The 14,826-nt window shown below is 38.3% G+C and overlaps 1 protein-coding gene across 7 annotated transcripts in view; it reads left to right on the top strand.

Annotated features, from left to right (window-relative positions):
- The window catches only part of TRAF3 (TNF receptor associated factor 3), a 62,601-nt gene extending 51,976 nt beyond the window's left edge, over positions 1 to 10,625 (top strand). For all 7 annotated transcript variants that reach the window (XM_065750183.1, XM_065750193.1, XM_065750178.1 and 4 more), the window contains 3 exons: positions 2,522 to 2,662; positions 6,908 to 7,082; positions 8,221 to 10,625. In XM_065750183.1, coding sequence (XP_065606255.1) covers positions 2,522 to 2,662; positions 6,908 to 7,082; positions 8,221 to 8,792 — 888 coding nt within the window. In that variant the 3' untranslated portion in view covers positions 8,793 to 10,625. The remainder of the gene's footprint in view (positions 1 to 2,521; positions 2,663 to 6,907; positions 7,083 to 8,220) is intronic.
- Positions 10,626 to 14,826: the final 4,201 nt, after the last annotated feature.

Raw genomic sequence — 14,826 nt, 5'->3', positions numbered from 1 at the left:
ATAACAGTGATATGAGGGCATGCAAGCTGAAAGTCTTTAGAGCCACAGAGCTTGTGCTGAGTTATGAGTTTGGTATTTGAATGGTGTTATTAGCAAAAAGTAATTAAAAGCAGATCAGATTTAAATTCTTGGATCAAAACATTGTGGGACAAATTAAAACTCGGTGTTTTGGTCGCTGTGATGGGACAGACTTGAAGACCTAACTCACACAGGTTCTGTGGTGTTGGAGTTGGAAGCATAATGAATTTCAATTGGATTTATGGATTTTAACATGATTCTCTGGCTTCGTCCCATTCTTAAGAAATTGTGGTAGAAACCGTTCTTTGTTTTTTTTAATGTGTGACTTAAATATGGGACCTGTCTATTCTAATCCCATTCTTCGTGGTGTAAGAAGATTTCTTCCATTCTTTTTTAGTAAGCAATAACTGAAAGAATGGCTTTATTTGAAAAACTGATGAATAAGAACACGCTTTTTCCTCAAGGTATTGCAAATATGGCACAGTAAAGGAGGTTAGCTGTTGATGCAGTTTGTAAATGTATGCTGTGTTTCCTTTACCCTGTTTTTAATTTAATTAGTCCTAAGTTACAAAGATTATGCCAAATGTACTTAGGAAACTGTATTTCCTTGGTATTAAAGGCTTTTTGTTCACAAATTGCCACCAAACTGCAATTACTGCGTTAGCTCTGACAGCTCTGTATGATTAAAGAGTGCAAGTCATAATGCTATTTTTCTTATGATCTTTAAAAGTGTGTGGAAAATTTCAGCACAAGACAAGCCCACGTACTATAACTTGTACAAAAATGGAAATGTAAAGCTAGTGACACAGAGTATAACTGCCTGATGACTGGGAGGCCTGGGGAGGAAACAGTGAGAGATGAGGAATGTAAGGATCACAATTAACTAAAGAATTCTGATTCACTGAGGAAAGGGAGGATGCAGAAATTCAGTGGCAACCCAGCAGATCTGAACTATGTGGGAGGCAGGTGTACTGGTTCAAATTTGCACTTGTTGGAAATTTTGTCTGGTACCTAGGAATGCATTACTTTAGCCTCAGGATTGTTTCTCTCTCTGTACTGGCAAATATAGCTTTGTCTCATTTCTTCTGAACCTCTTCCGCTAGAGTTCTATATATACAAGTTGTATACAAGTGTGTTCATATAAATAATTGCTGTGTTATATTGAAAAGTAGGTGAACACATAATAGGAAATATGGTATCTCTATTTCTAGACCCCATTTCAGTGAACGTGCTGAATGCCTGTGGGCTCTGACTGTCTATTTTGTACAGTTTAGATCAAAATTATTTACCTTTATAAAATAGCTTCTTGAGCCTAGGAGTGTAGTGACAGGTAAGTAATCCAGCAGTTTCTGGTTAAAGTAGTGGAATTCTACAGAGGAGTCCACATCAGAGGTAAAAACTTGTGTATGTGCTGAGGGAGTTAGATCCTGAGAACATGGAAGCATCCAAGTTAGTGATGTAATGTGGAATATTTATCAGAAGATTTTAGTGGGTCAAAAATGGTACTGCTTCCTATCCACATAAAGATCTAACTGTGGAACTAGTCAGGATGTATCCAAATTTTATCCAAATGTTATTTTGGGTTGTTAGTTGATTTTCTACATTTTTGTTTCTTAATAATCTTGCCTAAGGAAAAGGAGATTTGAGAAAAAAAAAAAAGGAACGCACCATTGCCCTTCTCCAAACCACATTAATGAACAGAACAGAAAATAGTGTTTGTCTGCAGTAACAGAATATCTAACTGTATTACTTTCATTTCCAAGGAGATATAATGTATGATATTCTTCTATGAGGGCTCATGTTTTAAAATCAGAATGAGTCACTAATGAGTGAATTCATAAAAATGTCAATACAGAGAGAGAATATAATCTGCAGTCTGTTTCTGTAGCTACTAGCTTTACTAGTAGACACATTGGATTTCCCTTCAGATGCACAAATCCTTTCTGTACTCACTTGTCTTGGGAGTTTTCATCATCGTCACATTCTGTGAAGCCAAACCAATCCCATTCAGACAAATTTTTAACTGAATTTTCTACAAATCGGAATAGATAGGAATGGATGGGGAAGATTAATGCTTTCTTAATTGGCAGTGTCTGTGCAGGGCTCAGGGTGTTTTCCTCCAACCTCCAAGCCACAGCCAAGTCAATGGTTATTGCTCTAACAAGGTGGTAGTAGTGTTACAACCTAAATAAAGGAAAAATTATGCTTAGACAAGTTCTGTTGCTGTTTCCGTATCTCATCTGTACTTTTTATCATCCAAAGTTGTACCATTACCACTCTGTGAAAGCGGAGAAGTAGCTATCAGAAAGTTGTTTTGTTGGTATTTTTTTTTTGTTGTTGTTGTTTTGATTTGTTTGTTTATTTATTTGTTTGTTTTAAAGACATGGAGAGAGAGATTTTCTTAGGATCTCATTCTTTCATGGGTGTAAGGTAGTTTACAACAAATGAAATTATAGGTACTTTTACTAAACTCTGGCAGGAGTAATTGTAGAATTTTTTCCAGGTGGCCTTGCTCCAGAATGAAAGTTTGGAAAAGAACAAGAGTATACAAACTTTACATAATCAGATTTGTAGCTTTGAAATAGAAATTGAAAGACAGAAGGAAATGCTACGGAATAATGAATCTAAAATACTTCATTTACAGGTAAGAAATTTAGAATCTCCCCGTTAAAGCAGAAATGGTAGTAGCTTCTGTACTGCACGTTTACACTTGTGAAGTGAGGTGTTGTAAGTAAAAGGGGGTAGAGTTTAGCTTATTGTAAAGTTTTTCTGATTTTATTTTATTCTGGTCAGCAGCTGGCTTGTTATGTTTGTTGGAATAAGAAACTTCACTAGAACACAGCAGTTGCCTAGGCTGGGTTAAAACAGAAAGCCCCATTTTAAAAAGGAGATTGATTAAAGACACAAAGTTTCAGATATTATCTGAAGAGCAGACGTAACTAGTGTCAAACTAAATAAGATTAGCATTTTAAAATTGTCATATGTTCAATAAATTTAATTAAATTTCTTTACTACATGCTGGTATCTTAAAAGCAATTAATTAATGAGTGAGGTCAATCTGATGTGGAAGTAATCCCAACATAGCGCGATGCATTTGAATGCACTTTTTAAAAATCAGTACTTTTTGTTATCCTTTGAGCCTTTTGAGGAAAATGTATCTGTATATTCCTTTGCCAGTAGGTCTGAGCTTCTTTTTCTGTGCCCACAAACTGTTGTCTAAGTAGAAGTCCTCTGGATGCATTAGCATGGTGCTTGGTCCAAACTGAAACACTCTGCATTTGGACCTAGCCTGGAATGTGGGTGCTGGGAAACTGTGTTAGTGTACATGATGTGGACCACAACTGATGGAAACATCAGGAGATGCTTAACAAGCTGTTGGGAAGGCATTGCCCACATATTGCCCTAGTATATCTTCTGCCACAATATCAGATATCCATTTTAGCATCCACTTTAAAGGAAATTAAATAAAAGTATTTCTTTCATTTTCTATTCACTTCTCATTTTGATCTAAAGATGTTACAATGCTCATGATGTAAGTCTCCAAACTATTGCTTAAGTTCAGCAGCAGCAGCAGGCAGAGATCCTTACAGCACTTTATGTTCTGCTTACATGGTAACCAGCGTAGCCTTCCTTAGTCATTGTTGCTTGGTCTGATGATAGTTTGGGATGTGGCTGCATGCTTACAGTATTGCATTCTGACACCAGAAAGCTAATTCATATGTGTATTGCTATTGTCAATTGAATCTGCCTGAAGGTAAGTTAACTTGTAAGCCTGTGTTTTTACTTGTGCTATCTCAATAATCAGTGTTGAGAGGGAAAATGGAGAAAACATGGCGTAGTTTTTCACGATTCTTGATGACTGATTGCTAGTTCCCGTAGCTTTACCAAGAGAGGGCATATGATCAACTGTTTTGTAGGAAGGAACTTTCACATCCCGTTATCTAGTCATTTTTATGAATATGTGGAGACATAATAGTGAGCCAAGCCTTAAGCTGAGTGTGGACATGAAATATGTAAGGCAAAAGACATAACAAATCTTATGAGTATGGAATTATTAAATAGGTAACACATTTCATCAAATAAGGGAGGATGTGCAGTTTGTTTCTCCAGTCAAAGTTGTACTTGTTATTCCTTCTCTGGTGTGTTTTCTGGCTGTCCAATTTTGCTCTATCACTTGTGTCTGTTAGGAACACCTGAGAGAGAACTGTGAATATGGTTTTTGTCAAATTTTATCAGGAAATTTGTGGAATTATTTCAAAAACAGTAGTGCTAAAATTCTGAAATAGTGTATTAAAAATGCAAACAAAAAACCTAGATGAAAATCAACATCTGGAAGAGCCCTGAAGAGTTTTTCAGGTGTATAATTCTAGATTAATGATCTGGAGAGGTCAGTTGCTGGAATAAAAAGTTCGTTCAGAAAATTGATATCTACTTGAAAATTTATGAGTACAGTGTGAGACATCTGTGCGCTTTCTAATGGCATAATTAGAGTGAGATTCTCCACTGCTGCACTAAATTCAGATTTAGTACATCAGTATCTCCCAGCATGAGGGAGACTGTATCCTTATTGGGTAAAGATAAAGAGATCCCTCTGCTTTTTAAAAAGAAAACAAAAGCAGAATGCAAGTTTTTTGTGATTATTCTGTATCTTTTGAATTCACATGAAGAGGTGGAGGAGATAAAAGGCTACACATTTGTCAACGAGAAGCTTAAGCTCTAAATTGGTTGTACGTTGACAAAGGCAGAACATTGCACACAAATTGGTGGAGAGAAGTTGGTCCCTGATAGTAGCTTCTGAAAAACATTCTCCTCACAGGAAAACAGCTTACAGCTCTTCAGCACCTTTGAAACTTTCCCTGTTTGTCAAAGAATGTATTTACTTATTTTGTTTGGTACTGTGTTAATGTTAAGAGGGCCCAGTCAGAAATGAGAGCATCTCTGTATGAGGCACTATATATATCCATAAGCATGTTATTGTCCTTGCCTTGGAGAGTTCATGTGTGAGTACAGGGAAAACATCAGACATAGGCACATCTTAACATTTACTTCTACTTGTTAACTATGTACTAATGGCAAGTCCTGTGGCTCTGGTCTCAAGGTGTTCATTCATGCCATTCCATTGAGTGTTTCCTTTTGTATGTGTAGCAAACAGCTGTTTCCCAGTTTATTTTCTGATGATTGTCAGTCCAAGAGGAAGGATGTGACTGTGTTGGTAGTTAATGATTAGTATGTCCAGGAAAGTTGCTTGATCTATTTAATGGAACCATAGCCATTGATTTATGATTCAGGACACAGCTTTCCATGACAAAGTTCAAATTTTGCAAGTGATTTATATAAAGCTTGTTTTAAAACACCAACACAGAAATAAATGGTTAAGCTTGAAATATGTTGGGTTACTTAAGGGTTTTAGGCCACAGCAGAATAAAACACTCCAAGAAGAACATGATTGCTAAAGGATTTAATTTAGTAGTTGGGTAGAGATAGTGATAGGAGGATGGTTGGACTAGATGATCTTATAGGTCCTTTCCAACCTTATGAACTTATGAGCTTATGAACTTATGATTTTGCTAGCTGGCCTGTCACGCTGGCAGCCATCAATTAATCATTGCAGACTTCCAATATAACTGAAACAACATGGTTGAAAAGCAAATGCCTAAAAGGGGAGTTGGAGGTTTCATGAGGCAGAAGGGTTTTCCCCGTCAGTGGGGAACATTGAATCCACATGGCTAAAAAGAACACAAATACAAACTAATTTTACTTTCTCGTTTTATACTCAGACATAATTTTTTAAAAAAGTGAAAATTCATTTTTACACATGTTGGCACTGTATAATAATCAACTGTTAAGTTAGGCTTGGAATTTAACTGTAGGTGGTAGCAAAAGTAGTTTCTTGATTCAAGTATTTGTTACCATTTGAACTTTACAACTGTATATGGGGTTCTGGCTAAAATTCCTGCTAGTCAAAATTAGCTGTGACAACATAAAGTACTATGTATGTTTTATGTCAGGTTTGAGGTAGACTGGGGAGTATGTTGTCCCTTAAAATATACTGAGGTGCTTGCAATATTCCTATTTCGGGGAATACTAGTCTTTGTATATATAAATATATATAAATAATATATGTAATATCTATAACATTGTATTGTATATCATGACTTTCTAAAATCAGCTGGTTTTTTTCCCTTTGTTTTCTTAAACAAGCAAACAAAAAGACCCACAAAAAACAACCATTGAACTCAATAAGCAAGCACCTTCAGGGTGTGTGGTTTATTCAATTTAGGAAGTAAGGGTGGGAACTTCAGAAGTGCTTAAGGGAGTCAGCCATACAAGCTCTGTCTGCTCCTAATGATATGGGCACAACATAACTTAGGCATTGGTAACTGATAAATAGAACTTGCAGTTTGCTAATGCCCCTGTGTCTACATGTATTCATACTCTGCTCCATGTGGAGTGCAATAGAGCTGATGGCTTTCCTGAGGGGTGAGTTAATTTGCTTTTGCCCAGTGATAAAGGCATGCATGCTAGCAGTCACTTGATTCACACCATGGTAAGTTGTGCCCATACTATGTTGCTTAAGTACTCTAAAATGCCCACCAAATACTGGCCTGTAATTCCAGTTTAGAGGCATTCAGAATATTGTTCTTGCATTGAAAGGCTTTTTAAAAACATCTGTAGAGAAAGGCACTCAAACAGTCCTGTTTTTAAATATTTGTGTTGATAATTCTGATAGTGCTCAAATTTTTTTGTAATATTTCAATATTTGATGTAGGTGAAACTTGTTTATATGGGGAAATAAATGCTATTATGAATATACCTTTTTATTCTGCATAAATTGTCTTTTTGTTATTTGGAGTTTTTTCTTGTAACTCTGACTTACTGTTTCATAAAGCGAGTGATAGACAGTCAAGCAGAGAAACTGAAAGAACTGGACAAGGAAATCCGTCCCTTCCGACAGAACTGGGAGGAGGCTGACAGCATGAAGAGCAGCGTAGAATCCCTCCAGAACAGAGTGACTGAGCTGGAAAGCGTTGACAAAACTGCGGGGCAAGGAGCTCGAAATACAAGTAAGTGTAAGCACAGTGGACTGAAGGACTCAGTAGTGCTATGAAAGGAAATATGATATCCTTTGAGTGCCAATTTCATTATCATTTTCCTGTGGAAGCATCAGTAGTTCTGATTGATCTGTTTCATGTATATGAAATAATGCAGTTGCTTCAACTGATTTTTAGGCTAAATTCTTATCTTCTATTTTTGTTTTCTTGATTCTAGTCTTGATTGCAATTTTAGTTCATTATGAAGTCTTCTTCAGCTGATCTTTGAAAGCCAGTAGCTTTCAGCATCTTCTCTAAATGCAGTCTCAGTGTATCAAGAAGTCATTTTCTATTATTTGTTCTCATTCATGTGTAGGTGAACATTAGTTGACCTCCTCTGCTATCTGTTACAGAGTTATTTGATCTAAAGAATTACTATGAGATGTGATTGAGTATTAAGGTTGTTGTCATACTTGCTGAATAGTATAGATCATATATAAGGGTTTAAATAATAACACCAAAGAACTTAACATTTAAATAGGTGTGTATAAAAGAAACCTGCTTCTCAGTATTATGTTGATCAATTTTGACAGTGTGCAAAGTGTAACACATTACTTCTAATTCAAGGGAAAAAGGGACAGCCTTCCCTCCCAAGTAAGTGACTGTATAAAGCAGAGAGCTAAGCTTGAATTTTCAGTTCTGTTGTTGTGAACTGTAGACAAGGCAGCTACTATACTTCTTAGAGAAGTAGTACATGAGAAGAATATGTTGAGTAATTGGTGGGTGATATTCCCTTTGAATTTCAGAGGGATTATGTAGGAACTGTGAGTCCTTCCAAGGCTTATGAGCTACAGATTATGCTACCAAGTATGTTCTCAAAATACAGAAGGCTCTGTTGCTCACTGTCCAGACAGAATTTTAGATGATTTGAATATCTGACTCATGCTGAATGCATCATTAACACCCTCAAATGTAAAAATCCTAATTAACCCAGTTTCTAGCTGGCAATCTGTTGGCTGAGGAAGGTGTTTCAGAGGTGACTGAATGTGGTTTGGTTCTTGGAGAAGAAATTGTTTGCACGTACACTAACAGTATTGGGGAACGATTTTTTTTTTTACAGTCTTTAGAGTAGCCTATTTTCTTACCCCTCGTCCTCTCCATTCTCTGACAGGCATGCTAGAGACACAGCTCAGCAGGCACGATCAGATGCTGAGTGTTCATGATATTCGGCTGGCTGACATGGACCTCCGATTCCAAGTTCTAGAAACTGCTAGTTACAATGGAGTGTTGATTTGGAAAATTCGAGATTATAAACGTCGGAAGCAAGAGGCAGTCATGGGGAAGACTCTGTCCTTGTACAGCCAACCCTTTTACACTGGATACTTTGGCTACAAGATGTGTGCCAGAGTTTACCTTAATGGAGATGGCATGGGAAAGGGGACGCACTTGTCGCTGTTTTTTGTCATAATGCGTGGAGAATATGATGCGTTGCTTCCTTGGCCATTTAAACAGAAAGTGACTCTCATGCTGATGGATCAGGGTCCTTCTCGGCGCCACTTAGGAGATGCTTTCAAACCAGACCCAAACAGCAGCAGCTTCAAGAAGCCAACTGGAGAAATGAACATTGCGTCTGGCTGCCCGGTCTTTGTGGCTCAAACTGTTCTAGAGAATGGAACGTATATTAAAGATGATACTATTTTTATTAAAGTCATAGTGGATACATCGGATCTACCAGACCCCTGACGTATGGTCGGGGAGGCAGATTAAACAGAAGACAACTCCGTTTGGGGGTTTTATATCAGTTTGTCTTCAATCAGAGGTCCTAAAGCTCACAGAACCACCTTGTGGAACAGATGGAAGAGTTTGAAGGCATAACTGCATAGGGTCCAAATGAGAAAGTAGCAACACATTAAGAAATCATACCATGGTGTATTTTTTAATAGAACTAGCGACACTTACACTCTGAAGAATCACTTATCCCTCGTGAGGATAATGATTACGGTCAGAGAGGATTTTTGTTTTGTTTTGTTTTTTTAACTTATTAATGATCTAGTCCATTGGAGGTGAAAAGACATATACAGTATGTGCTGAATAAATTACTGACTTTTATTTCTTTAAGCTAGAATACAAAAAATACGTTCACATGTGGGCTAGCTGGAAATTGTCAGCATGTTAAAAGAAGAAATGAAGTAATGTTGCGATTATATTATTTGAAAAAACTGAGGTGCAATCTTGTCTGAAATATAGTATATTGTCTTTTTAAGGCCTCATCTGGTCTCTGTTTTAATAATTACTTTGTAAGAAGATGTTGGAAAAGTATCCACGTCTTCTCAAAAGTATCTGAATCAAAATCATATTTTTATTTAAAGTTCTATTGTTACAGAAAACATTTTATTTTAAAACTGTTGAAAGACTGATATTTCTTGGAAGAAAAACAGAAGAAATCAAACACTGGTTATCACTTGTGATAGGAAAAAAAACTATTCAATTCTGTTATTTCTCTTTAGAAATGTAAACCTACAATATGTCGTAATTAATGACACTATTTCAAAATTAAGGAAAAATCACTCATGGATGCTGTGCATCATTATCAGATTTATAATTGTTTTCACCCTAAAATAGGGCATTTGTTGAACTTTGGAGTTCTAAACGGAATCCTGTACAGTTTTTAAAGTTCTGCCCCATGCTTTCCAATCAAGCTATATATGTTGCAAATTATGCTGTCAGCAGTATATAGTGTTTTCAGTATTGGGGAGGAGGATTAGTGCTGAAAAAGCCTATATGTTTGTTCTGTACTAGCAGCCATTGCTTCTTAAGGACAAATCGGCCATGTCTTAATACAGTGATGGTGGCTTGCATGCATACATGTGCCTTAGATGTGCTGTGCTGCTTATAAACCATAGCTTTTTATTCAGATTAATTCTGATATCTGAAGTAGTAGTTTAATTGGACGTCAGGCATAATGTTTAGCCTTGACTTCAAAGCCCCTAGGCACCTTGTGATGTTCAAAATGTGAGCCAGAATCCATTCCTTTGGCTTTGGGAGCTTCTGTGACTTGGCTGTGGCAGAATCCACTTTACACAGGGGCCAAAACGTTATGCTCAGTGCTCCTATGGAGCTTGGACTCAACAGTCTCCATGGCCAGCATGAAGGAGGGCGACATTTTTCCTCTAATGCCTGCGGTCATAAGGTGGCATCACTTTAAACAGACTCATCCAGGGAACTCTGTGGAGCTGTGAATGTATGTGCTCATGACAGCTTTTCTAACAGGGAATGCACGGGCTTCTTTATTCTAACAGCCTGAACTTTAGTGGAAAGCATTTGCTAGCACTGAAACATGCTGACTGCAACCTGCTGCGTTCATCTGCTTCTATTTAGTAGTCTGTGACAAGCAAGTCTAGTGACATAACCTGACTGTGGTGCTTTTTAAAATCCAGGAACTGCTTATGCAGAGCAGGCTTGCACTGCTGTGGTAAGCCTTTGTGGGCTCGAAAGAAGATGGTGTGTCTTAGTCTTTATGATGTCAGGTTGTATCAGCTTTCTGCTTTCTTTGAGGCAAAGTCACAATTTTTTTTGTCTAAGGTGCAGTTGAATTCATGCCTTTGTATTTCAGCTTGTCTTTGCTGTTGTCTTTTTTGGCTGTGCCTTCACACACAGTGCCTGCAAGAAGTATTTATGGATATACAATGCATGCTAAGTGGTCTTCATGGGTTTTCCAGGCACCTGCTAGAATACTGCCTGCTGCTGGCCATCACGATCGTCAGTAGCAACTTGTCTTCCTTTTCTTGCCTTCCATTGTCCAGGTACTGTATTCCCTTTATGGTACATAGCTGTCAACAGGTGCGAGCTAAAATATGGAGGCACATGCTAGCATTTAATTTCTAGCACAGAAGGAGGACGTTCTGCACAAGGGAGAAATATCTATAGATATACTTGCATCTATATCTCTAGATATAATTCAATGGCACTTGCAGTTTTATGCAGGCTGCGTAAGCAAACCCATCACTTACGCTTCAGGGCGAAGGTTCGCTCAATTCATGTCATTTTAATAATTGTGAATGTAGGCAGCTGAGCTTTTGTGTTTGTGCATCACAGAATTTTACTGAAAACAGGATTCCCAAGTGGAAATGTCCAAAGGACTCTCCTCCCATTGCTAATGCATGTCTTGCAATCTTAAATGAAAACGTTTGGCCATCTCAAAACAGTTTATATCCTGTTTCGATCTGGGACTTGGAGGAGATTTCTAGTATAAGCAGGGCCCAGCATATTCTGCAGATTTGTGACTACAGTTTCCAACTCCTGTGACAGAACTGCGCTTTTAAATCCAGGCTCCAAAAGAGGAGGGGAAAAAAAAAAGTTTCCAGCCTTTGTGACCGAAAGAGGACTTTGAAACTTGTGAAAAGTGTATGCTAATAGGGAAGTCTTCCTGAGACTGCACACAGCCTAAACTAGTAGCTTTAAGAGATCTGAACATCTCCTCTTAGCGGGATATTGACTCAAACTTCAGAGAGAAGTTTAAATATGAGCACTGCTAACTGTATTAATGCCGATCACTGTAGCAGAAACATCAGTCACTGCTGTTATTTCACAGATCTCTATGCTGCTTTCCACATCTCCCAAGTGCCAAAAGCACCAGCTGCCAGAATCTTCAGCTTCACTTGGGCAGCTTTTATAATGCAGTAATGTGCTATCAATATAAAAATATTTTTGCATATGTGCTTTTTATCACAGTTAATAAAACGGAGGCCTACTGCACTTACTTTTTAAAACTACACGAAGCTGCCAGAGAATTTCCAGTTTGACAACCCTGCGTACTGTGAAATCCGGGATCTCGCTACACAAACGTATAACCGCCTGCTGTGGGATACCTGAAGCCTTGACTGTAACACTCCTCTTTCCGCAGAACTCACAGGCTGTCTCTGCAGAGTTCTTACTGTGTACATAGAAATCTGTTTCCTCTACTTTCCAGCAAGGAGTATGTAGCATTTTGTGAAAACGAGGCCACTGTATATTCTCTAAATTGAAAAGAAAGATACCTGGTGCTTTACTCAACACTTTAAATTATTTAGAGTTTTCTTCCATTGTTTAAATGCCCTTTATCAGATATATATGTATTTTTAATACGTATTTCTGACCCAGATGTCCAAAGTTTTCAGGGTCAGTCTACTCAGTGATAGAGCAACGCCCTGCCCCCACATGTTCTCTAGAGTCCTTGGCTATCCCGTGTGGTGTGCTATTGTTGCAAGGGGTTCCAAAGCATTTATGTTACTACGAACAGCATTTCTTCGGCAGAATCTTCTTTTCCCTCTGCTTAGTAGCTCTTAGCAGCGCACAGCTGAAGTCTCTTGTTGGTATTCTTTAATGATGACTCTCCAAGTGATGTACGAGCCTCTTTCACTTGCAGCTTTCTCAAGGGAGATGCCAGTGTGTTAGAATCTTTATGTTGCCCATTTTGTGCACAGTGAGTGTGCATTTGTTACCTACAAAGTCTCAAATCCTAGACAGGATGAAACTGTTCCAGTTTTAAGATTATTATGATTGATGGTGTCTGCGTTACTCCTCTGATCTAATTAAAGGGGTCTTGTTTCAGTTACTGTCTACATGACACACCTTCAACTGCTGACTTGCAATATGCAATGTTGATTTCAGCCTTGTACTGTAAATGTTCTTCACAAAGAGAATGTGCAATAGGAAAATGGGAAGGGTGGCATAATTTTGATGGATAAGAAAATGCCGTGGGTAACACGCTCGCTTTCCTGTAAATATGAAATAACAGTTTATTTCCTTTTCCCATTGATTAACCTCCTTAGGAAAGGAAAGTTGGAGATACGTGCCTGTTTTTGTGCCTGGTGAATTTCTCAAATGTGGAGATAATAGCGATTTTTTTGTTAGCTGCAATTGAAGTGTTGAGCCCATGAGTGTTAAGGTTGTGATTGTACTGCTTGCGTTTCTCAGCCTGCCACAATTTTGGCTTGTTGAGTTTAAGTATAAAAGATAGCACCTATTTGTATCTGTATTCCATCACGTGGGACAGGCATTTCACCAACAGTGCAGGGTTTCTGTTGTTTCTGTTCTGTTTTCAAAACACCAGTGCTGTGTAGAGAAGCATATAGGGAGTGACAGGAGAAGCTGCCTGAAGTGCAGATGAATGAAAGGTGTTACTGCAGTATTGATGCCTTGTTATGATTTAACTATGCAAAAATACACAAATAGGTGAGAGGGAAAAACTCTTGGGTTGCATACCTGATCTCTCAGTTTTTTTCTCTTTAAAGTGCTTATTATTTTGTAAGTACATACATATACACACAGACATGCATGCACACATATATACAAAATCTTCTTTCTTTTTTTTCTTTTCTTTAATGTAGAAGTGATGAAACAAAACCCTTTTCCCCCAAGTTATACCTGATCAAGTGGTGCAAATATAACTTGCTCCTTCTAAAGAAGGATCTGGGCTAAGGGCAAACTTTGGATTCCCATCTTTCAGGTCTGGAGACTTACATATAGCAAACAAAGCACTTAGTGACCAGGAAAATGAGCAGATTGTGTAGCATTTCTGGAGGCCTTGGAATGTCACCTGTGACATGTCCTTTCTCATACTCAGCTAATTAGGAGATCTGTGTGTTTTACACAAACGTGGAGATGGGCAGCTTGTTAAATGCAAATTCACTCTTAAAAAAATAAAAAGGAACAAAAAGTAATAGAAAACAGCTGGACCCCTTCCTATCCCATTCGGTCAATACCTCTGGATTTTGACTGACCTAGAAATTGTAGCTGCTGCACTAAAAATGATCAATTCTGGAATTCAGTGTGAGAGTAGCTTTTTGTGCCGTGTACGGGGTAGTGAGCACTCTATCAGCGAACTCTTTCTTATAGCGAGTATTATTCTTCTTCTGGAAAAAGGAAATTGAGGATGAGATGTGAAGTGACTCGCTCGGAGTTGCATAAGGAATCTCCTGGAGCTGAGGCAAAGTGACAGGTTTCAGTTCCGTAGTGTCATCTTCCAGTCGTGAGGCTTTCCTCTTAATACATTTGCCTTTTAAAGGAACTGAAAAACAAGTGGACGTACCTTAAAGGCCCACATCAAGACAGTAAGGGCTAGAATTAAACATACAAGCTGTCGTGATTTGGGGTTGTACGTGGATGGCAGCCCATATGTTGCTACCAACTTGGCTGTCCTTTGCCCAGGCTGTGGAGTGGGAAGCCAGCACAGCGTGTTCGTGTGAATAACTGCAGCAAATGTGTGTCCTCCTCTCTTGGTTCAGAAACGCCCAACAAAGTCTCTTGACACTCCTCTTACCAGGAGGGCTGAATGATACCATTTTACAGTGGATTGATCTTGGTTCTGCCAGCCTGTAGTGTGGCTGAGCATTTCCTTATTGAGGTTTGCTTTCTTTCCTTTTCTTTAAACCAAAATATGGAGGGCTTAATTGTTCTTCCCTGCCTCTTAATCCAGGCCTTTGCTGAGAAGCACCAGATAATGAAGGTTGTGGGGAAAAAAAACAAACTGTGGAATGCCAATTCAGGGACATCTTGAGATTTAGAAGAGTAGAGATACGCAAGATGTAAAGGATCAGACTACTCCTATTTCTCTTCTAATTCGTGGGCAAGACTGCAGCTTCTGTCTTCCATTTCATGATCTTAGTGTAGATACTAGGCTGTGTTTATTTGTTTTATTTCTTTTCTCTCCAAGTTAGGATTAGTTCCTTAGGGTTCAAATAAGTTCTAAATTTCACAGAGGAGCACCTGAACCAAAATCCTGGATCCGAACATCCCC

The sequence above is a fragment of the Cyrtonyx montezumae genome, unplaced genomic scaffold, assembly GCF_038088225.1.
Source record: "Cyrtonyx montezumae isolate F1298 unplaced genomic scaffold, pur_monq_1.0 scaffold_10, whole genome shotgun sequence".
Classification (NCBI taxonomy): domain Eukaryota; kingdom Metazoa; phylum Chordata; class Aves; order Galliformes; family Odontophoridae; genus Cyrtonyx; species Cyrtonyx montezumae.
Note: the sequence above shows the minus strand (reverse complement) of the source record. Positions and strands in the feature narration are given on the sequence as shown.